Source organism: Ciconia boyciana, chromosome 1, assembly GCF_034638445.1.
Source record: "Ciconia boyciana chromosome 1, ASM3463844v1, whole genome shotgun sequence".
NCBI lineage: Eukaryota > Metazoa > Chordata > Aves > Ciconiiformes > Ciconiidae > Ciconia > Ciconia boyciana.
This window is the reverse complement of record NC_132934.1, coordinates 94,738,148-94,762,988: the sequence shown is the minus strand read 5'-3', so window position 1 is coordinate 94,762,988 and position 24,841 is coordinate 94,738,148. Positions and strand designations below refer to the sequence as shown.

The 24,841-nt window shown below is 40.4% G+C and overlaps 1 protein-coding gene and 1 long non-coding RNA gene across 11 annotated transcripts in view; one reads left to right on the top strand and one right to left on the bottom strand.

Annotated features, from left to right (window-relative positions):
- The first annotated feature begins 6,682 nt into the window (after positions 1-6,682).
- Positions 6,683-24,592, top strand: LOC140661466 (uncharacterized). Of its 7 annotated transcripts, none has more exons than XR_012045775.1 (9): positions 6,683-6,744; positions 7,424-7,636; positions 8,652-8,729; positions 11,436-11,542; positions 13,020-13,117; positions 14,522-14,656; positions 14,878-14,933; positions 15,888-17,602; positions 22,655-24,592. It is a non-coding gene; the product is annotated as an uncharacterized lncRNA (long non-coding RNA). The 7 variants fall into 7 exon arrangements; XR_012045774.1 differs by having other exon boundaries at positions 6,700-6,944; XR_012045777.1 differs by having other exon boundaries at positions 6,700-7,636; positions 15,888-15,947; positions 16,730-17,602.
- Positions 19,463-24,841, bottom strand: part of DCBLD2 (discoidin, CUB and LCCL domain containing 2) — a 61,196-nt gene continuing 55,817 nt past the window's right edge. For all 4 annotated transcript variants that reach the window (XM_072883226.1, XM_072883236.1, XM_072883207.1 and 1 more), the window contains 4 exons: positions 24,172-24,265; positions 23,731-23,780; positions 22,069-22,206; positions 19,463-21,004 (listed from right to left, as the gene is read on the bottom strand). In XM_072883226.1, coding sequence (XP_072739327.1) covers positions 20,562-21,004; positions 22,069-22,206; positions 23,731-23,780; positions 24,172-24,265 — 725 coding nt within the window. In that variant the 3' untranslated portion in view covers positions 19,463-20,561. The remainder of the gene's footprint in view (positions 21,005-22,068; positions 22,207-23,730; positions 23,781-24,171; positions 24,266-24,841) is intronic.

Sequence of the window (24,841 nt, the reverse complement as noted above, 5' to 3'; positions counted from 1 at the left end):
AAATGTGGTTCCAGTATTTCAAACCCTTGCATCTAAATCTGTCAGGAGCTGTGGGGGAACACTACCCCTCACTGGACTGGACAAGACAGGGCATAAAGCAGTACATTTAGCAATGCTTAAGCTCATTAGTCTAAATCACTTCTAACAATGAGATGTGCTCCTAAACCTTTTAAGTTCTTTTGAAAATGTAATCCCATGCAGCCCTCCTGAAAGCCCTGATGGGAGTTGCTGCCAAAGCTGAACTCAGGATTTCTGGCTCCAAACAGGAGCCTCTTTCTTTTTCTCTTTTTTTTTTTCCTTTTTTTTTTTTTTTTAATCCTTCAAGAAACTGACTTTCAGGAAATGATATGTCATCTGGGTGGTTAAGTCACAGTGCAATTGTCACTGATTTTATTTCTTCATGAAGTATCTGGTAAAAATGTTAGTAAAAGGAGACTGAATAATGAGGTATGTATTTCAGTGAGTCAGTGTCTACCAGAAGAAAAACTTATTTAGAAAACACAGTCTAGCAAGTAGTGCTTACAGTTTGCCAATTATCTCCCAGAGGTTTGTGCAAGAACCTCTTTTCTTGAAATGTACATTGTCTTCAAACCCCTCCACAAGGAAAACCTGTCTTCAAACAAATCTTCCTCTTTCTATTATTCCAGAAGTTGTCTAAGTCTTCGTTTATAAACCCAAAACCTCTTTTTCATCTTACCACAGCTTTAAACACATCTTACATCTTTCTTGTACCCTCTGAACAGTGTCCTTGGAAGCTGCTGCTTGAGCTCCGGCAGTTACTGTTGTTAACTCTGAGCAGCTCTGCAGTGTCTGTCTTGTCATTCAGGATTGTGCTGCCCAGACCAGAGCAATGGGAATGGCATTTTTGATGAACTACTCCCAGCAGATGGAATCTGCCTTGCTCAAAAGGGTGGAAAATAAGTTTTACCAACCTCCTTACACTGCCTTTTGTGCCAGTGCTACAGCTATGCTGTTGGTCTGCCCCGTGTGCCAGAGCTTGCATGAATGTGCCTTTTCAAGAAAATTTTGTAGATGTGTTCCTCAGTGCCTGCACTGGGGAATACTACTCTACCTATATGAAATGTTTATTGGAATTGTTTTATGCTGCTGCTGCCTTATTCCCTCTTGTGCGGGGGCTGAAACAGAAGTGAGAGCCCTGGCTGAAGGACTGGCCTAACATAACAGAAAGATAGTAAAAGCCATCACTGACTGCTCCTCATTGTGGCATGTCTCAGGGGATTGTCCCCTTTTGTCAGCTGCTGATACCAGCAGGAAGCATGACTCCAGTCAAAAATCCAGTGTGATTTTGAATTAATTTATTCTGGCTGTTAGGAGATCGTTAAGTCAAATTGATCAGGGAAAGCATACTGAGATTTGGAGAGCAGAGCTATGAAGGAACCAGAGATATTGCACTTTTACTGAGGTACAAACTGCTTCTAAAATGTCTGGAGTGTCATGACCAATACTGTGTCTTTGGCACAGCGCTGCTTTTGCCTTGCAGATTTGATTTTATGAATTAAGATTATGTGTCGTGAGTAAACAAAAAAAAAAAGCCCTGGTAAGACTTTTCAAAATTGAATTTTAATTAGCTTGTCTGTTAAGCATACTTTCACCAATAGGAAGTGGGCCTTTTTCTGTGAGAGATTAACTTATGTAGACTTGTCAATTCAGTACAAACATGTCGGAGTTTAAGATTGCTGAATGAAATTAAGAGCTGTACCTGGAAAGTGTAAGTCAACAGCACCACTGAGAGTGCTACATCACTAAGCCATAAAAGACTTATTGTCATTATTTGTAATATTTTGGCATATCAAAATTATTAAATTGCTTGAATCCCTTTCCTACAAATGCCAGCACTTCAGAAAATAGCATAATACTAAAAAAAATATGTTTTGCTTTCAAAGGAAAATGCCAGTTCCTTTGTCACCGCTACTTAAAGCCTTATCTAGCATCATTGCTGTATATTCAGTCCCTTTGAGCTGATGGAACTTTGCCTATTTCCTTCACTCTCAAAAAAAAGAAAGATGCATGTTAGAAATGGGGTTTAAGTTCAGTGGACCAAAATTAATTATAAAGATGCTTAAAGTAGTAGAAAGTGCCTTTTTTTTCCTTTTCTCTTCCCCATCTTTTTTCTAGAACAGATAAACAGAGGAGGACATTATTGCAATTTTTTTCTTTTGGGGAATGGACATGTAACAAATGGAAAACCGGACAAAGGATTCCTGTTAGTAGATGTAATCTAAATCTATATAGTAAACATAGACTAAAACAGGTGAGCTAAATGGGCTATAATTTTCTGGGGTTTGTTTTTTTTAATATATGTTTTCATTTGTAATTTTTAAGATGACAGTTACACATGGGAGCATTCTATCTTTTGGATTTCTGTAGTTCAGTTTTAACAGTGGCAAAAATATCTGGAGGTGAAAAGATCCCATTATTATGAAAAACTTACATGCAATTTAAATCTCATTTCTAAATTACAGGGAGGTATAAGAGAGAGCTGTATTTTAATGTCAAAAACTGTTGTACTACTTTCCATTGCCAGCTCCCTTTAGGATTGAATTTCGTTAATGGGATATATATCTATATCTGTAGAGAGAGACATAAAAGTGAAGCAGGAGTTACAGGTTATTTCAGTAGCGCTTCAGTTACAGAATTTTTCCAAGGCTTTTTCAGGCTTTACAGTTTCATGCATATACGTCAAGTATCTGTCTGCCTTGGTTGGTTTTTCTGTGTTCTAAACATAGACATTTGCTTAACTCATCTCATCTAAAAATAAAGGGATGAGTCCTTCATGTGAAACAGATTAGCATGATCACAGACCTATAGAATCTGGAAAAATTAGTTACATGCTGCATCTATTTTACATAAACAGCTGTGTTGCATGGAGATTATTAATAATAGTGTTTGGATGGGGTGCCATGTATTTTAATGATGCATTACAATGTAAAAGCTTTTTCTCCTTCCTCTGAGAAATCAAACTAATATCAGAGTAAAGTCAAAGATAGCAATTCAGGGAAGGAAGGGCTTGGAAAGTTTTGATAATGTAAAGAGAGATTGCGTACCAGTTTGGATTTAAGTTTAGATCTAAAATAGGAGAAGGCGGTTGCTTGTCACATGTTAAGAAGGTGCTGTCTTCCTCAGCTGGGAGCAGTATGGTATGAGAGACAGAGCTGATTTGAGAAAAAACTAGTCGCACAAGGAGGGAGAATGGTGGAAGGTGCAAAGTACTTCTTCTGCTCTTGGATGTGGAGGCAAAGAAATTTGGCTGAGCTGCTTAAGATGATAGTGTATCCTGACATGTGATCTGGAAAGCCCATATGATTTTGGGGAGCAGCCAAGTTAAGTAAAAAAATTTCTCGGTTTTCAATGGAAAGTACACACTCTCTGAGCTACAGTGCATAGTTTTTGAGCTAAGGTGTTTTGACTCAGTTCTGTCTAATAGCATTATTCCCTACAATCCCAAGAACAATTTTGTTATGAGCTGGAAGTGCCTTGGGCAGCTGCCTTTGCTTTGGTGGCCTCTTGTGTGCAAGAGAGGGATTGCTGAGCAGTTCTTGTTTGCTCTGTGTCCTGCTTTCTCCCCAGGCTATGGGAAGCCAGGCACAGGAAGAGTGGGGCTTTGGCTTTTGCTTACATTAATGAGTGCATGAAAAAAGTTTTCTTCCTTTCCCCCTATAGCCAACTAGGAGAGGAAAAGGACAAAAGGGCTGATTCTGGTCCAGTGCAAGTAGAGGCAATATTTAAATGATATCAAATGGTAATTGCCATAGGTAAAGAAATCAAAATAAGCTCATACCCTGGAAAGCTTGTATTTCAGACAGCTCTAATCAAAACATTATTTGTGTATCTACTGAGTATGTACTATGTACTCTTTTGACAAGCATACAGCATGAAACAAGATTAAAAAAGGCCATTTAGTTATACTCTCACTCAATTGCAGCCATTATCTCTTTGCATTAAAGCGCCTAAAATGATCCCTTTCAAACTGAAACAATTAAAAAGACTTATGAAAAAATGAGGTTTTCTACTGTGTCTGGCCCAGCTACCCAAAGTTATTTGCCTTTTTTCCCATGATGATTCCTGTGTGTAATGAGAAACTGTTCCATTAACAGCTCTTTTAACCCAGTTATAATACTAGGAGATTCAGGGTTTAAGATTAGGTTAATCTTAGGTTCTTGAGGTTTCTGAGATAACTTCTATGAATCCCTGGGCTTTCTATGGACTGTATTATTAGTGACAATGAACCTGAAAACACTGGAAAAAGAAATGTGTCAAAAAAACCAGAACGGTTAAAAGAAAAAAGGAAGGAAGTAGTATCTGCCCGTAGCCCCAGTTGTCATAATGAGTTAATGTCTGGGGGACGTGTACTGAGCCACTGTCACTGCCTCTGAGGTAAAATGTGGCTGTTATTTGACAGTGCAGAGAGAGGCTTCACAACAGCTCAGGACAATAATAACATCTGCAGTTAATAACACTCCTCCCCGCAGTGTGCAGTTTGTCTGTTTTGGAGGCTGATGAAATAACATACGGTCATAAGAAAAGCAGCCCATGGACAAATCAAGTGGTGGCATGAGTGCTTTTGCTGACCTGTCTTAGTTCAGATCCTGGGAATTTTATTTACAAACAGTTTAGACAGTAACTGACTTTTGAAGTACTATCAGTTTTGTGAAAGAGGGGCCTTGCTTCATTTTTCACCTTGGGTTCTGTGCTCAGTGTGTTGCTTTAATTTAAAGTAACACTGCTGCAGTTAGAGTCACTAAAAGTAAAAATAATAAAAGAATAGTCAGTGAGTCATCAGCTACACCTTACAAGAATTGGAAGGCCTATAAAGCAGATAGGTTTCTGTATCTAAGGTCTTTCATAGTATTATCTTCTGATGACTAATAAGCCATGGCTGGAGATCGGCCATCAGAATCCAGGACTGACAAACATCAGTGGTGTTCACATGTAATTTTGTTGTCAGCCATTCATGTTTTGACTGAGCAAAATGAAGCACAGGTTTTTATTTGCCGAGTTCATTAGAGAAAAAAAATCCAGTGCTTATAGCCAAATTTCCATGTTTTAAGCTCCCTGTTGCCGGGTCTCATGTGAGATCCAGCAATGATCACAGAAAGTCTTTGAATAAGCTTTCTTTGTGCACTCTCATTTCTGGCTTTGCAGTTAATCATAAAAAAAAGGCATTGATCCCAAACAAAGTTAATGAGTTAAGAAGTAAAGCTATGGATAAGATTTTCTCTCTGCATATTTTTGTTACTGATAAAATGAATTAAATACAAGAATTGCTTAACAGACATACAAAGTGTAATTGTGCCAATGGGTTTTAGGCTGTAGCTTGAGGAATTTATCATTCAGATTTCTGAGTTCATAACTTCACCTCAGGCAACCAGTGGAAAGCCAAGTCTTAACTGAAAAGGTCAAGAGTTGCCTTTCAAAGGGAGGTAAGAAAATTAGAAGACAGAGCACAAGCCTGTTGGGCATTTTCATAATTTTTGGCTTTTTCGGGGTTTTGATTGAAATGGAATGTCTTACACAGCATAAGTAAATAGGCTAAGTTTTTTAATGTGGGATTTGCCCTGCAACTTACCTGTTTTGTCAGGAATTCTCATATCTACCTAACAGGTGATAGTCATCATGTCATAGAAAGAAATGAAGTATGAATGTGTGGGGTGTAATTTTAAGTGTTCTCAGCTGTTGAAAGATTGTTTCTGATAATAACTTCAATTCAATAATGATGAGTTCTGGGGAAAAAATGTTCCCTTCCTGAAGGGTGAGTATAATTTTAAAGTTTCAGGAGCATACCAGAGTTAACTGAGTTGACCCTGTTTTGGATCCTGGGCTTTACTTCTTTTGTAAGAGGTGGACGGGTAGCTCTTAAGCAAGGAGGCTTGTATAGAGGTAGCCTGAGTAGTGTATTTGGTAACATTGTCTGCACTCTGTCTTGTTCACTTCTGTTTTCATGAAACTCGTAACGACTGTAACATCATTGACATGTTGGCAGGTTTTCCTCAGACAAACATTACTCAAAAGTTGTTTTGGGGGGAAACAGGCAGGCAGAGCATGGTTTCCTTGGAGACCGATGGAAAAGGCAAGTCTTTTGTATTGCAGTCTTTAGCATACTTGTTCTTTAGACTTCACTGTGCTAAGAGTAAAGATGCTAGCTCTTGTAACGGGAAAAGGTGGCTGGCCTTGTCCAAAACTTACACCTTCTTAATGGGATGGATGTAACAGTGGGGAAGAAAGTGGGATCTTCTTAGCCCCTCCCTGCAAGATAAGTTTTGTCAGATTAAAGAGTTGAGAAATTCAGGAGCTGTCAGCAAGAGGCGTTTGTTGCCCTGAGGTATGGCTGACCGGGACCACACGCCGGGAACAGGGTGTGCCGCAGATGCCACCTTTCAGAGATAAGTTGCGGATTATCTGCTTCCGGTTTAACTGGCACATCCCGTGCATGTTTCTGGCAGTAAGATCCTTTGCCATCTTCCTGCTTCCCGCCGGTTTGGCCAGCCTATCTTTGTTTTGGTTAATTTGCGATTCCTTGCCCGCTGCGAGGGCCAGGCGACCCGTGTGGCGCGGCGCCGTCGCCAGAGGGCGGGGTCTCGCGCTGATCGGCGGGGGTCTGAGCCAATCGGTGAGCAGCGGGCGGGAGGAGAGTTGTTTGTTGCGGCCAATGGGGCCCCGAGGAGCTGGGGGGGGCTGGAACTTGCCGCTGGCTGCAACGGCTCTGGAGTAACGTACCTCGAACAGGTAGGGGCGAGCCGTTGAGCGCGCGGCCACCGCAGCTCGCGGTCCCCGCGCGGGGCGGTAACGGCCGGCGTGTGGCTGCGCTGGCGTCCCCAGCCCGCCGCGGAGCCCTGCGCTGCCGGGGCCCTCAGCCCGGCCGGGGCCCTCTGCTCTTCGGCCCGGCCTGAAGCGAGAGAGCGCTGCCGCCGACCCGCCGTCACCAGGTCAGGGGTGGGCTGTGGCTGCAGCAGAGCCGAGGCAGGCTGGGTGATTGCAGCTGCTGGGCCCGAAGGACTTAACGTGCTCCCTCGGGAGCACGGCTTTCCCGGGGACGTATTTTTGTGAAAGCACTGCCTCATCACACCAGATCCAGAAAGCGCTCTTTGGAGCTGGCGCTTTCTCCATGTCACCTTTGCCAGCACGACTGGCAGCTGTGAGCAGATGTTGGTCTGGGTCTTACCTGAACCTGCACTGGAGCACTTGTTATGTGCCAAACACTTCGTGCGTGTGTACCGGGGCTCGCAAGTTTCCCACATGGGAGTTTGTGATGCTCATAGCCTTAGAAGAGATCCCAGTGTTGGATCAAACCTGCTTCAGCACTGTGTCTGTATGAATGGAGTACAGTTCCTTTCTCTTTTACTTCTTTGTGCGTTTCTTAGTATGGTCAGACAGCAGCTTTTTTGCACCCTCTGTGTTTGAACAGCCGCTGTGGAACACCCCCAAATCACAAGTAGCACTGGGCAACAATAGTAACATAAGAACAACCTCGACTGGGTCCATCTAGCTTAGTACCAGCTTCCAATGACAGCCATGAGCTACAAAAGAGTAAAAACAAGTCAACGAGTAAAAACAAGGCAAATACAAGATGGATACAATGTGACAACTGCATCCCAACCAATGCACCATGTCTAATCTGGTAGGTTGAGATTTACATCACTAAATCAACATGTCTGCATCCATTTCAGCTGTTCCATATGCCTTTATATGAAAGAGGCGCATTTGCGCACAATTTATTCTTTACTAGAACAGAATCAGGGAAATTGTTTTGTTTTGTAAGCCTAAAAATCCATATGCTTCCCTCCAGCTCAGGTCACACATACCATGTGTGATCCTCATTGACCAATAAAATGCCTGAGAGGAAAATGCTGGATTGATCCTGGCATTTGCCAGGCATTTGCGCTTTCCTTCTCTAGTAGAAGAAATAGGAAGTCTGTGGTTCACTTATTTTTAAAGCCTTTTGAATACAGTTTTCATCTGAAAATAGTTATGTTAATAAAAAGATGTACAGTAATGTCTTGTAATAATACTTAATGTAAGAATAAAATGCTTTTTTGTATAAAAAATTATGTTCTGAGCTGAATAATACCTCACTAACTTGATATGAAAGCAAAAATTTTATTTTTCTTGCTTAGAGCTGAAATAACCCATATTCATAATTCAGGCAATTTTAAATTTGACTCAGTAGGGGTTTTTTATAAGTATTGACCATTGCATATTTAGATTATACGATCAAGGTCTTACTTTGCTAATCAACCTCAAAGTAGGTGGTAACAGAATCCACTTGTTTTGTTTCCATGGAATTGTCAGTGCTATGAAGAAATAAACTTCAGTTCATCGCAAAACTGGCTTGCAAGTAAACTGCAGAAAACCTGATTAAGGCTGTGGTATTTTTATATAACTGGTTTGTACAGAAAAAATGTGGTTTCACATGCTGTTTTTCCCCAAGTTATATGAGAATAAGGGCTTGTTTTTATTTTGCAAAACTTTGTAACGCTGTCTTGAAATAGAACTACATATAACATATAAATATATATATCTATATCTATACATACAAGCATTGTAAATACATTCTTTGTGCATGCATTTATGCAAGAAAATCAACTTGTTATGGGGTTTTTTAATGTTAAATTTCTGTTTGGTTCTATATGAAGCTTCATGCTTAGAAGACATGCAAACCATCTCAGGTTATACTCAAGCAAAATCTGAAGACATGCAAAAAGGAATGCCATGTAAGCATTTTTTTAACTACATGAATGAAGATCTGAAAATATTTTTCAACTGCAGAAAATAGTGAATTTGTCGAATATAACTTACAATGCAAAATGAAAGGGAAAAAAACTCACTGAAATAGTGTAAAATTGTGTATACAGCTTCTCAGAACTCTTATGTGTCAGTCTGCTGGCTCTGGGAAGTGCTACATCCAAGATCCTGCAGAAGTCTGACATTTCAGTACTAGTTAATTTTTCCTTAAAAAAAAAAAAAAAAAAAAAATCCCTAAAATAAAGTGTAGTAGTGTTGTTCCCACAGGAAAACAGCTTCCTCCTTGTACCCCTCTCTGTACCAACAAAGTCATTCATCACTAGAGAGTTTTTAAACTGTCATTTATGAAGTAGGATTCAACTGGTATATAGTTGGACCTAGTCATTGGAACTGTTATGCAGCTATCCTGCAGACTGATAAATCGGAGAAGTCATTGGTGGTGGAGACTGAGAGAAAAATGTCTCAAATGTGCAGGTATATGTTAAGGAAAAAAGTTAGCTCTACTAACAGAAGATTAGCTATACCAATATACGTTAGAGTCTCTTGCTGTCCAAATTCTGTTGGCATTACAGAAAACAAAAAGGTGATAGCATTAGAGGGCTGGTATAATGACTTATGGAAAAAATATTATTGGAATTATTTAATGTAAGTCATACACATGCCTTATAAAAAGCCAAATTTGGAATTATGCACAAGTTTTGAAAATAGTAGTATAGTTGTATTTTGAGTGGTCTTTGAAGTCGACTCAGTGGAAACTCATTTTTGCAGGCAGTTTTATTAGTACTGGATATCATGTGGCTGTTTGTTTCATTATTGTATGAGTTTAAAATCTGATACAGATGCAGAAAACATTAAAACTTTTGGAATAAGGAATAATGGTTTCAGTCTCTTGATACTGACAAATTTAGTATCTGCCACTGTTTGGAGTGGGAATACTGCCAGCAGAGGTCTAGTTTTATGAGAGAAGTCTGGTTTAATAATCAGCATTTTTTTGTTCGCTTTATGTAGAAGACCAGTTCTTTGTGTATATGGTTTCATCTTCCTCTACCGTGTTGAAAAAATGCTGTAAAATATGCATAGAAGCGTAAATTATTTTGCTGTGAAAACATAATTGAAATATCATTGGTTATAATCTGCTGTTAGGAACTGGAATTTTGTGCAGATGTTGGGGTTTTTTCCTTTACATCAAAGTACTGGATTTTGATCCTATTTAATTTTGGGAAATTAAAGTAACTGTCAAAATAACACTGTATTGTGGTTTGCTGTGATTACCAAAAAGCTGGGCTGGAAGAAACTGAAAATTCTGGAAGTCCATGCTGCTGGAGGAGTGGTTTAAGTGTTTGGTGTTAACCAAGTACCCCATGGTTTATTACAGCTATGTAGTACAGGCTTATAAATACCTTCAGGAATGTAAAATAATAAGCTAGGCTGCTGGCCATTTGGCTAGTAATGGCAGGATTGATGTTAGGTAGGTATAAAAGGAGGAGGAGTGATATAAAAACCAAGACACTGTAAGAGCAAAAACCAACCAGGACTGACTTAGCAAGCACACACACAAAAAAACGTCCCTTTTGGAAGTTACAACAGAGCTCCCTTGGAGCCTGTTGTATATTTAGTCCCTACCATACATTCCCTGGGCAGATTCTGAGACCTAATTATTCCAGTGGTGGGCTGGACCTTGCCCCACCAAAACCAGTATGGAAGCTATCCTACATTAACCTAGTTGCAAAACTGGGACCTAACATTCTGTTGGGGATCTAGCTGCTGCTGGGAGAGATAATGTCTTCACCAGATGTGTCACAAGCCTTAGAAACTTTATGGATGCAAGTGGGGGGGCTGGGGAGGGGCTTGCTTTTTGCACGTGTTATTCCTGAAGAGTTTGTTGGTATTTGGAAAGCTGCTCTTCACTAGTGATTAATGTACTATTATTAGTGTTTGAATCTATGAAATAATTTTGTGCCTTGAATAATTTAATATAGTGAGATTTATCTAGTAGGATCAGAGACTGCATATTGTAAGTATGTGGTTCGTGCTTATGTATATGGTGTGTATTGTGCCAGATATGACTTAAGACAGGATGCTGAGTAATTCTTTGAGGATAGTAACATGAGGTCTTTTTGCCCACTTGTCTGAAGGAAGATGACTTTCCAGGATTATAGCTAAAATGCTGTTACGTGGGCTGAGAACTACAAACCCTGTTCTGGCTACCTTTTTACATTAATGAGTTTTTGGACCAGTGCAATGCTTTCTTGTTGCATGAAACTGGGGCTGGGAAATCTCTTAAAGTTATGAAACATTTATTTGAGCTTTACTGAAAAATGCAAATTTTTGCTTCCAATGGATCAGTCTTCTTGGGCAGAAGGAGGCATTGGAGTAAGTTACCTTTTAAATATAGATGGCTTAGGAACTTCCTTTGAGATTTCATTTTTTTCCCCATTTTGTTTCTTGTTCCAAAATTGTCATCATAAAACCTGAAGAAAAAAAGCAGAGGCTTGTTTGCAGTATTTTATCTCAGTGTCTGGAGAATATTCTTATTTTTGTTCTGCAAATGCGATCCTGAATGAATCCTGAATATATTCTGTCATGGCTGTTTTACATACACAAATGAGTTTACATTTTTTGTGTGTTTTACAATGCTGTTATTTCCATTATAAAATATTACTTTGTGTTCATAGCAGGAGCTAAAAACAAATCTTGAATCTCAGCAATATTCCTGTGAATCAGAAATTTTCACTGCTGTGTCATGAGATTGAACAGTACATCAAATACCAGTTCAAGACAGGTACTATTTTCATGTCTATATGCAGTCCTGTTTAAGGTACTGTTATCTGCTAGACTGCAGTGAATGTAAATTTTACATTCCTGTTTCAGTTCCCCTGCAAATTATGCAGCTTTGTGTTGGGATCCCCTGTGGGGTGGGGCTTTGAGATGGATTTCCCTGGACCTCTACTTACAGTGAGCTCCCTAAAGAACAGAGGGCTTTTCAGTTCAAAAAACTGGAGCAACTTAAAAAGGAACGAATCAAAGTTAAGGCAAAACAAATAAAGACGACATAAATCCCCCTGTGTTTCTGTGGTGTAGGTGTCAGCTTTGTGTCAGCATGGTTCAAGCTTCAGTTTGGTTTTGGGCTTGGTTTCAGTGCTGCCTGGGTTTCACGCTCTCTAGCCTGTAGGATGTGTCTCTTTGCCACTGGTGCTGAGGTGGTGGTGCCTGTCTGCTCCACTCCATGGAGCTGTCATCTTTACAACACCCTTTATTAGCTTGAATGGTAGAATTTGAAATTTAGATAATCGTAGATAATTGTAAAAGACCTTTGTTATTATTTTTTTCAGGTAATTTTCTTTATAGTTTATTTTGTATGACAGTCCATGCCGGTTTTAAAGTCTTTTACTTGTACTGAGGAGTTTTCCAGTGGTTTGTCCAATTTTCTTTCCTTTAAATTGAGGTTACTGTGGTAGAGCAGAGATGACTATTAAAAGTAAGGTTCTGTTTTCTCTCCCTTTGAAGTATGAAGGAGTATAAAATATCACTGGCCTTTTTGGTTTATTTGCATCAAGATCTTAATTACTTTCTTTATTGCCTCTTAGAGGTATGTGTGAAACTTGTCTGCCTTTTGATCTTAAACTACAAAAACTACTGTGTTAAAGGTCCTCATCATTTAAAATTCCCTACTCTGTTTTCTTTGTAGCCATTCCTTATTTGTTACTAATAATTGCTATGAAAAGCTCTTTTTCTTGCCTCTTTAGTTCATGAAATGCAAAAGAGAGAGCTTTTCATTACATTGGCAGCTAAGGAATGTTGTTTAACTGTTGAAACAAGGTTTACTTTTTAAACTATTCCATCTAAGTTGATACTATAAACCACGACTGAAAACAGGACTGCAAAACCTTGCAGTCATTGACAGGTCAGGGAGTGCGATCAGCTTTTCAAAACTATTAATACAGATATGGTGTATGTGTTGTGTCAGAAATACCTTCCACTGCCCTTTTTTCCTGTCTGCCTCCACCTGCTTTCCTTTCCTGAGCAGGTTCGTAAGAAGCCCTGACAGAGGCTGCACTTTTATGCTTTGCTTGCACCAAAGGAAATTCCTGACTGACTAATTATGGAGCTTTTTCAAATCCTTTTCTTGAAGTAATTGAGGCTTTCTGCATCATCTATCTGCTGTGCTCTCTCCTTTGCCAAAAGCTGTGGGCCCATTTCAGCCAAACGTGAAAGAGCATTGTCTTCAAGTTTTGTTTTGTTTTGTTTTTTTTAAAAAGTGGATGGCTGGGTGAAGGAGCCCCAAACAAGTGCTTCCCACTGCAGAGCAGCGGTCAGAACTCACCTATGAACCTTCCATTATGCAGCAGCTTATCAGGTATTTTGGAGGAGAGCATGCACCAGGAGACAAAAGACAGAAGGTCGATGCTGGGTGGAAGTTTCCACAGCCGACATGTTAACCAGTGCATTGGCACCTCTGGCCCGGGACTCCCCAGGGAAGTGGTCACGGCACCAAGCCTGTCAGAGTTCAGGGAGCGTCTGGATGATGCTCTTAAGTCATATGGTTTAGTTTTAGCGAGTTCTATGAGGAGCAGGGAGTTGGACTTGATGATCCTAGTGGGTCCCTTCCAACTTGAAGTGTTCTATGATTTCACTTCCTTTAGAGTAGTAGTAATGCACTGCAGCAAGCTGAGCTCTTCTCAGATGGGGATGTATTTTAGCAAATTGTTTTTCCTCTCCTGTGCAAGAGCTAGGCATCTTGGTAGTAAGGAAGTTGTTGTAACTCATCCCTTTAGATAAAAAAAAATGCACGCATTCTTCCCTCTACAGGGGGAACTAATACCTGTACTAATATTCTGTACAGCAGGCAATGGTGCTTCTACTGGTACGACAGAAAAAAATGCAAGAACTTGCAGAAGCAGTAAGAAAGTAATTCCCAGTGAGTGAGAGGCAGTATAAGATGAATGCTGGAAGTTGCTTTTTTCCTTAATGTGAAATGAAGTAATTATCAGTGCAAGAACTTCAACTGTTTATTGGTGGTGGTTTTGAATACTGCTGAGGCTTTTTGTGGGAGCAAAGGAAACCTCTTCCATGATTCCCTGAGGCAGTGTGTGGTGGTGCAGAGTGGCTATTTTGGTGCTGGAAGATGACCAGGCAGTGGGGTGCAGCCCCCCTCAGCACTTGTGTTCCCTCTGCCTGGAGATACTGCAACAGGATTCTGGCAGTTTCCAGGCACAGAAGGTGGGTCACTACTAACTGTGGAAGTGCCAATAAGCCCCAGTAGTTAGTAGGCAGCCGTGCTGCTGGACATCCTGCTTTCTAGGCAAGACACTAAAATGAAGTCTGACCATTTTTGTTTACAAGAGCTTTAGCTTAACTTCATTACCAAATCTTACTTTTTGGTAATTTCTCCTAATAATAATTACAGCATTTAAACATATTGATGTTGTGGTCTACTTCAGAGGTAGTTACAGTGACAATTAAAGCCTTTTTGTCAGTAACAAGGCTGCCTTTGTTTCTTCTGATGCAGAAAAAAAAATCTTCACACGATTACTGAAGGTACTGCAGTACAGAACATATCTTTATGACCTCTCAGAAGCTGATTAAAAGTAAACCTGTAGAATGGCTTGAATAGACCTGTTTCTGGGATTTCTGAAAGAATATTTTAATCAATCATCCATACATTTGTATCAGCTGTTTTAGATGTGTATCAGATGTTTGATACATAAAGCATGGATTCTTTTTTACTAATAAAATACAACTCTTTTTGCCTTTGTTTCAGAAAGACTCGTGTACTAGACTACACCAATATGGAGACTTCCTGAGCAGAATGGATTCTGGCACTCAGCCCATTGTCTCCAAAAGCTGGTTTTGGAGAGCCAAAATCTTGTGAAGCTGCAGCATGTTCAGGAGCAAGGCAAGTGAACTGCAGGTGCTTAGAAAATAATGTAAGACTTAAAAATTATTTATGGACTATTAAAATGTATTGTGACATTGCATTAGTGTGAAACCTGACCTGTAGACCTCCACTTTCCCCTTCAATTGCATCCTGACTGTTTTGGACTCTGTCTTGATTAAAGCCATGTACAAAGGTAAACAAGCTAAAAGAATCACAACATTATTTAACTTTGTTTTTAGGTAGACTGTGATTCTACTGTAATTTGACTGTGGAGTTGTTTCTGTAGCCACCCTAGGTAAGTTCAGCATGCAGACAGAAGTACACTTAAAAGCTGTTTTAGGCTTCTACCAGTGTGAACGTAGGTGCGAGTCTTTGTTCCAATTTCATGTCAGTATTGTCATTACATGTCCAAAAAAAATAGCATTTCTTTTCCTTTTGCAAGGCAGCAGAGACAGCTGTTGGCATAAACTTCTGGGTGTGCTGAAAACTGACACCAGTTTCAAGTTTTATATGCTTTTTTTAGATCAGAATTTGGTTACTGATCATGTAGTTTCATAAGTGTGATAGTTGTGCATCTCTTGAAGTTGAACCATGGTATATTTGATTACATTATCAATAATTGTTTTAAGACTTACCTGAAGAAAAGTTTGAACAGACAACTTCCAAAACTGACTTTCACTGGAATAGCATGTACAGTAACAATTCCTTAGTGCTAGTCTCCTCACAGGTCAGATTCACCCATTTGAAGTATGTGCATTCCATTGAAGTTTTAATGCTAAGAGATATCTGAAGTGTCTAGCAGAGTGACAGGAGTTTCTTCCAGCTTGCAGAGACACCTGTGAACTCCCAGTACAGGAAGAGAAGAGAGTTTACTGCAAGCTTAAGTGCGTTCTGTTTTCATCAGTATAAAACAGTACAAATGCTGAACACTTATTCTTATGGATGAAGGACAAATTTCATTCATTTACATGAAAAGCTTTACTTTTTCAGGAACTTTCCTTCCTAGAAATAATGTGCTATTTGTGTAGTGAACAGAATACTTGGCCTTCAACTTAAGCACTTCTCATGGTCTTTCGCTACTGCTCTACAGTGTTTGTGGGAAAGTAATAAAAAAAATAGTATGTCAGGAGACTTATGCACGCTAAGGTGTGTAAAAATAGGGTGTTTTGGCTCCCGGAACATTTTCAGAAACCTAGATATGTTTTTGCTTCAAGTTGTTTTTTTTTTCCTCCTCCCCTCCATCACCCAGGATGTGGAAAACCTTAAACATGAAGCTGAGACAGCCCAAGCTGAAGTAACAGTATTTCAGGTAAGTTGCATTTCATGCAGAATGTATGTTTAACAAGATGCAGAGACAGATAAAGAAATGGCAAGTGTTCTGCCGTACACAGATGGCTGTCCCATTTGAGACCAGTCCCTCAAGAACAGTGGTCAACTAAAGCAGGGATGCTTGCAGGCATGCTGGCATTCATTTTCTGGAGACAAGTCTGCTTGTAATGTTACAAGGATGTTTCAGTTTGACAAGCACAGGACTGAGCCATTTAAGATGCAATTTTAATCTACTTGCAAAAGAAGAGTAATTATGCTTTCCTTATTTTAGGAATTGCAGTGCTAGAATTAAGATAAAGAAGGGGAAAGCTTTGAAAGCAAAAGCAGCTTTTTCTCAGTAACTGGAAAATAGCCATGGTCTAGTTGAAGAATAAACTAGCAGCCCCTCTACCAGTATAGAGTTGGTGTGCTGACTGGTGGGGGGATTGTCTCTGCATCTAAGCAATGGGTTATTGTATTGGGTTTGCATGGCAAGGTTTTGGTAGCGGGCGGGCTACAAGGGCGGCTTCTGTGAGAAGCTGGTAGAAATTTCCTGTATGTCTGACAGCCAATGCCAGCCGGCTCCAAGACAGATCCACTGCTGGCCCATCAGCAACAGTGATAGCACCTCTGTGGTAACATATTTAAGAGGGGGGGGGGAAATGTGCAACAACCTGCAGCCAGAGAGAGATATGTGAGAGAAACAACTCTGCAGACACCAAGGTCAGTGGAGAAGGAGGCGCAGGAGGTGCTCCAGGTGCCAGAGCAGAGATTCCCTTGCAGCCTGTGGTGAAGACCATGGCGAGGCAGGCTGTCCCCCTGCCGCAGCAGGTGGATGCCCAAAGGAGGCTGTGACCCCGTGGGAAGCCTGTGCTGGAGCAGGCTCCTTACAGGACCTGTGGACCCAGAGGAGCCCACGATGGAGCAGGTTTGCTGGCAGGACTTCTGACCCTGTGGAAGGGACCCATGCTGGAGCAGTTTGTGAAGAACTGTAGCCCGTGGGAAGGACTCACACTGGAGAAGTTCATGGAGGACTGTCTCCTGTGGGAGGGATCCCACGCTGGAGCAGGGGAAGAGCGTGAGGAATCCTCCCCCTGAGGAGGAAGGAGCAGCAGAGACAACATGTGAACTGACCACAACCCCCATTCCCCGTCCCCCCGTGCTGCTGGGGGGGAGGAGGGAGAGAAAATCAGGAGTAAAGTTAAGCCCAGGAAGAAGGGAGGGGTGGGGGGAAGATGTTTTTAAGATTTGGGTTTATTTCTCATTACCCTACTCTGATTTGATTGGTAATAAATTAAACTAATTTCCCCAAGTCGAGTGACAGTAATTGGTGAATGATCTCTCCCTGTCCTTATCTTGACCCACAAGCCTTTCATTGTATTTTCTCTCCCCTGTCCAGCTGAGGAGGGGGAGTGACAGAGGGGCTTTGGTGGGCACCTGGCATCCAGCCAGGGTCAACCCACCACAGTTATACTGGCCCGGAGCCTGACTTTCTCATTACACTAACACAGGGCAGCTGCCTGTGCTCTGCCTTAGCCTCTCGTCACACAGGACTCCAGAGCCAGCATTCCGCCAGCAGCAGGTAACTCCAGGGAAGCTCCCTCCTGTCAATACCACTTGCCCCTGCAGCAGACTCCAGCCGTAAGGAGAGCTCTGGTAAGTGTCAGTTTAATGCTTCTAACGCTTGATGAGATGGGGCAGGGACCAACCCGTCCTCTGTGGGCGGTTGCTACATACACCTACATCCAGGAAATGGTACAGTGTCACTCTTGGAGGCAGGGCATGCCATACTACAACGGGGGTTAACTCATAAATAACCCTTGCACTTCCAAACTACAAATGAATTAATGCAAACAGACTAATACATATGTACAATTTATTTAAAATATTTTTTAACATACATATAAAAACCCCTCACTATTTATACAGTCTAAGTTCTAGCAACATATACAAATACTGAGCAACTACAATACATGCTGAGGTAAGAACATACATTCTGGGAGAATACTCAAGCCAAACAAGATTGAAATACATTTTATATCCATATGTCTTCACATGTAAGACAGACCCTTTAAATGTACCTCTGCTTGTATTGTGCACAGGAGAATGCTAATCTTAAGTGTGTCATGCAACTTACATTTGGGAATCAATGTTTAACAGTTTGTAGCATACATTTTAAACCCAACCATTACATATTCAAACTTATCTTCTTAGCCCTAGCAAATAACATGGTCAAAGATGAAAGCAGGGAGCAAAGTTTAGGACCAATTTCTTTCAGAAAAGAGACTTAAATTCTTAAAAGCAACCATTCCAGTCAACAGCTCATGCTGCTCGGATAATGAAACTGCATTACGGTTGCTTAAAAAAACCCACTGTAGAGAAACTGTTTCATTATTACACCATCTTAACCTACAGCATATCCACAGTTCTACCATACCTGGCCTACAGTAAAAATCACATCCAAGAGTGTTAATTTTACTGACTTGAACACATCCATTTTGTTTTTTGGTAGATTAATTTTTCTAAGCCTAAACAGGTACAGTTTAAGAAGGCATAGGTTTCTTAACTTGGCTGGAATAAATATGTTGCATCTTGGTGCAAACAAATAACCTCCCACCCCTTTCAGATAAAATCAGCTCAGATAATTTCAAAGTCATAGTTACTGCTGATGGGTAAGAACACTTACCTGTTTAAGCAAAACTACAAAGATTGCAGACTAGCTTTATCAAGCAGAAGTTGCAATAACATCAAAAATACAACTATAGGCAGGAATTTCTTCTTTTTCATAAATGGGTCTTATACACCACCCTTACTTACATTCACATTTAGGCTTAGACACCCAATTCTAAAAAAAATAATTATCATTCTCAATGAATGAGAATGAATGATCAAAAACTTGTAGAATTGGGCTTTAAGGTAGCAGAGGGTATGTAATAGCATGTTCTAGATGTTGAACAGGCCACAATTTCGGATTACTGAGTCTGTATATAGCCCCTGTGCAAACAAATTCTCAGGTGATAAGTCAGGATACCGTACTGGTATAAAGACATGGTGGCAGCCCTCTTGAACAGTGTTTTAGTTCTGATGTGGATGTTCTCCACCTAGTTTAAGGACCCTGGGCAATAAACAAGGCTGACTTGAGTTACATCACAGAAACAAACAGTAACCACTGAAGTCCATAAAACTGGGCTAATGTGTAGGTAGGGGGTTTCGCACGTATAAATTACTTCAGCATCCTCCCAACAGTGCTGTTACAATAAAAATAAAGCATTTTTACCATGGGTTTTTTGTACTGCTTAGGTTAAAAAGCTGTGCTTTGTTTCTGACAAGATAAAAAACAGCAAATATGACATCCAAATTGTCTTCCTTTTGTGATTACCTAGCTAAAACTAATCTATGTTATCTCAAATAGAAGACTGCAATGTTTTCATAGTAGAGAACATTGGAACATTCAAAGGATACAAATTCAATTAAATGCTTCTGAAATGGACACGCTTTGGAACAGTACTACTTCTCCTGCATTATACTTCTAATAAGAACAATCATAAGAAAAGCCCTAAGGCCAAAGTTTTTCAGTTGTGCTAAAACGTACCATATGTGCTAAATGCGTGTGTAACAAGCTGTGCACCATTAGAATATTTGTGTGCTTCCTTAAGCACTCACAAAAGTATATACATACCTGTCTTTGTATAAGCTCACATCTTAACACACAAGAATAGATACTCTGGGGAGGGCAGGGCAGGGGGACAGGGAGAACCCTTGAACACCTGGATGCTTCTTGCACAGTGACCATCAGGGAAGTCTGAATTTGAGGCAGACGCTATTCAGAGTAGCCTTCACTGAGTAGGGAAAAATGTAAAAGCAGTTGCCATGTTGTTTGCTTGTATGACTTTGTGCCTCCTGGATCTCTAGGAAGGAACAAGCCTGAGTGGCTTAAGGAGATGAGGCAGAAAACAGATCGTACAGACAGCAGATTCTAGTTTTGGAAGGCTAACAAAAATGGTGGGAAACTTCTGAGGAACACACAGCTGATGATTCCTAATCCCGTGAACAAAAGCTGAAATAACGTAATTTATAATCACAACTAGTTTATGCCATGAAGTTAATGGGATTTTTGCCATCGGTTCTGATGATAGTAGTTTTTAAAGTCCAAAGTTGTGCAGGCATTTTAGAGGGTAAAATGAATTTTAGAAGCTATAGTGCTTACATATAGATCTTAAAAAGTTAGGAGCTTTGGGGGTTTTTTTTCCCCCCAGAAACAGTACCATTAGCAAGAAATTATTGGCTTTCGTACTTTAATCTGTTTCTCCCAATTTATCATTCACATCTATGAATTACTGAAGCTAACCTTGAAGAGTTCTTCTCTCATGTCTGACAGACAATTGTACAGTAGTAATAAAAAAGTCCACGGTTTTGCAGGAAACAAGCTGTAATTATATACACAGCTTAAGGAAAGGCAGAATTACTGGTTTCACAGACCTCCAATACCACATCTTTTGGTTCAACGTGGTATTATTTGAGACTAACAGTATCAAAACTGCGATTAAAAAATGAAACTGTCAGCTTTATGGAACTGGCTTTTAAAAACAAGCCACCATTCTACCTTACTTGTGAGCTAACTTAGTTCATCCTTACTCCCAGTGGAATGGACCACGCTCTGTGGTACCTGGTACACCAACTCGTCAGTGGCACCCAGCCCTGGTTGCCCCTTTGGTGTATCGTACAGCGCCTGTGCTGATGATGTGCTGTCTGTCCTAGATAAGAGTTTATTGTAAGTTCCAACCAGTGGAGGAGCTTGATTCCCTGCAGCTTTGAAGGTGGAAATGGAAGGAACGCCAAGAGGTGTGCTGGGATGGCTGGACATGTCCATGATTATTGGAGTTGCATATTCTGGTCCAGTTATAGGTAGTGGTTCAGCATAAGCATGGTAAACTTCTTGTATAGGTGAATTGTAAGGGTCCAAATCGGCGTAACTTGCTTCTTTCCCCTCCTCTGGTTTAAAGGTCGATCTCTGATGAAGCGTGCCGACAATTCCCCCTACCAGTGGCTGAGCATACTCTGTGTTGCAAGTCCCAAGAAAACAAAATAAAAACACACTTAATGGAATTTTTTTTTTTTTACAGTGGCATCACATTAAATACAACCTGTCAATTATTATCCTAGATCAAACCAGTGGTCCGTCTCTCTCTGCCAGTGCCAATTGCTTTGGAAAAAAAGTAATTTCCACCCAATAGTTAAAACCATTGGGATAGCTACAACATCCTGACTTCTCACATTTGTGCTTCTTCCCTTGTGAGCTGCAATTTCCCATGCTGTAAATCTGCCTCAAAACAAAGTTTTTTGAAACATGCTTCCCTGCAAAATCAGAATTAAATGAAATTACCCTGCCTGGCTTTGGATAAAAAGTGGTCCTTGGGGTGGAGGGTTTGTCCTCTGAGGGGGGAAGCCTGCATGTGGTCAGCTCAGATGTTTTAGTGCAACAGATAATCTGAGTTACAAAAGCTGGAGGTGAGAAACCTGGCTAGCTGGGCAAAAACAGACAAGCAGCCAAAAAGAGAAAAGTCATTCTGCCTGCTGTGAAGCCGTAATTCCTGCACGTCTGCGTATTTCTGCCATCAGCACATGAGCACAAAACCAAAGGCACAATCAGTCATCTTCCTCTAAGGACTGGTTCACCAAGTAAAGGGCATATGCCATTACCAGTAACTCCTCCTTTTCCAGATCAAAAGAATGATTAAATCCATACAGTCAGTGTCGGGAACCAAGTGCCACATTTCAGATTTGTGTGTAAAGATAACGGGGTAAAATTATTTCCAGTGCACGAAAACATGGCTAAAAAAATCCTTCATCCCTTTATGGGGTTTAAGTACAAGTAAACTTTCAGTTACTGCATTACCTTGGGAAAGTGTCTATCCACAGCACATCAAGTCAACTGACACATACTTTTATGATAAGCCAAGCATGGATCTGAAAAAGCTTGCATTTTAAGAAATGCACTTACCAACAGAACTATTTGTAGCCAAATTCCCGACATTTTTTGGCATTTCGTGTGTGTGTGTCTATATATATATATATGTATATAAATATATAAAAAACATAGCCACAAAAACAGTAAAATGTACCTGCAGACTCTGTTTGCAGCATTGTTGGGACTTCTCTTGGTCTTAGGTGACTAATTTCACTGCTGCTGTAGCGTACGGGAGTTTCTTCATGTTCTGCTGATTTGGTCGGGAGAAACTGCTTCATTCCTTTCCACCATCCTTCACATGGATTTAGAAAAGAAAAAAAGCCACCTAAGACTACATATATGCTGTGTTTTAAGCTACTGAAATATTTTTACACCACAGCTTATATTTTCTAGTAGCAGGTATTTGCGTGACCCTAAGGTTAGAAGATATTTTAATGTTTTCTGGCAGACTGAAGATTCAGAGGTGAAAATGTTACTCTCACCCAATCAACTTGCCTGAATGCTCCCCCTTCAAACACCTGCAGAACTGCTGCAGTCTAGTGAATCTATCCCTGAATGTCCATTAGCAGCTGTGCTGGGGCTACCCCTCACATTAGTAAACTCATCAAATACAGAAAATGCTGAAGTCAGCCATGATTCCAATTTGTAAATCAAATATTTACACAAAATTTTAGACAATCTCAGTTATAACCTAAGAGTACATGTAATGAATGTGGTTTCTGTTATTGTCACGTTTCTAGCTGATCAGTGAATATTTGCAAAAACCTGAATGAGGAGGATTTTAACTTGAGTGGAAATGACAAGGAGTGACTGGTCATGAACGTTTTCTTAAGAGAAAGTAAGGAGGGTTAGTTTTGTTGGGTTCCCCCCATCCCTTCCCCTAGTAGTCAGAGCCATTCTAGTTTTGCTGTCCATTAAGATATTTCATTCCAGCTGTAAGAGACCATCCTCTAGGTAAAGCCCAAGAAACAGGAGATTCAAAACCACAGAACACTGTTTGACAGAATTTGAGGTAGCCTCTGGGAGGGGACAGACAGAGGTTCCACAGAGAAGTGTAGCAACATTATTCTAAGACAACAATGCTGTGAGCTATCAGAAACAGACATGTAATGAATAAAAATAAGGTAATCAACAGGTTTCTTGTCTAAAGGATAAGGCATACTTAAAACTGCCAGTGAGCAAACACACAGATGTGGAAATTTTCAACATGAGGACAGAAGTGAAGCATGGTCGTACAGACAGTAGAGACCCAACTGCTGCAGCAGCCCTTTATGCTGTAGCACACGCATTTTCAGGACACTGGCGAAGTGCTGCTTGGTGGAATTGTCTGATCTGAAGCTAGTGGGGCACAAGACAGCAGGATGGAAAATATGCCTAAAAGGAGCTCCAAACAATCCCACATGCTTACTAGGGCAATGCAGAAAGACAAAATTTGACAGACCTTCTACAAGAAGATGAAAGATTTTTTCCAGGACAAAAAAAGTACCAAATATGTGATTATCAAATGTATAAAGACATTCATCATAAATAATTTTTCCCCTCACGTTGTATAATTAAGAGGTTCTATACTTTGTTTACTAAAAAAAGTCTGAAGCTGTAAGCTCTAACAGGAGACAAGGCATTTTCTATTTCTGAAAAAAATTCAGAGAATGAAGCAGTTAAGTCTGTCCAGACGAGAAATTCGGTGTTCACTACGCCTGCATCAGTTAGCATTAGAGAAGCTTCTGCTACTGGAAATTGTCTGTGTTACTGCAATCGGAAATACACATCAAACCAAAAATGCCAAGTAAAGGACTTCATAAAACCATTTTGTTACCTGCACGATCCCAGTAAGGTAGATCATAAGTGCCCTCAGTTTTTTTCTTGCTGTGAAAAAAAGAAAAAGGGGGTATTTTAGCTAGTCTGCTTATCGGAAGATGCATTCATTAATTAATGCTCAGCAACTATCACCTTGGCTGTAACTGGTCCTCAAATTTAAAGTATAAGCACCAGTAACCTGGCTTGCCATCACCAGTCTGCTGCTACTGGAGAAACCAGTTTTCAGTAAAAGCACTTCTAATGAAAATAGTTACAAAAAGCTGTTTTCACTGTCCTCGCTATTCAAGTGAACATTTTCTCACAGAGAATACAATTCTGAAAAAGTAGTCCTTCCACAAGTGTGGACCATGTAGTTCCCATAGCGATACATGCAGCATTTCATTCCCACACACCAGGCTAACATTCATTTAAAGCACTTTTCAGTAATCTATTCATTTACCGGTTTCTCCAATGCCACGCACAAACTAAGATAAGAATCAGAGTAGTGAAGACCATCACCAGCACTGGAACCAGAACTGCTGCCAATGCCACATCTGAAAGCCATTAAATTAAGTGGTGTCAGACAGAAGAGCTTCTCATAAATCAGGTTTTATTTTGAAAATTACTTGGGTAAAGCACATAGTTTTCATGTATAGCATCTATCACACCAGATCCCCCAGCTAAGCTACCCTCCTGGATGCTCCCACAGTGTAAACGTCAATTAACATCTCGCTCTTCTACATGTATGCCCAGCTGGTATTTTTGCAAGGTTTTTCGTCAACATCAATGGATTTGTTTTAACGTAAGATTTTTCTGTTAGAACAATGTATTTTATGATTAGCAAGAAAAATCAAAAGAGCCCAGGAATCTGCAACCACTGAAGTTTGAACCTCCTATAAGAAGTAAATACCACAGTGCCTTAACAGTTAATCCCAATCAGCCTGTGCTGGGTCTGCGTGTGACATGAGACCATCCTGTCCCCTGCCATCCAAAGGACACTTCACCAGTGCCTACATCTCCCTTTTCTGACAATTTTCTTTGATAAACAGAATGATGATGCCAGATGATGTTTTTCAAATTTCATGCCAACATGACTGCTCCGTAAAAGATTAGCTATGTCAAGTGTTTTG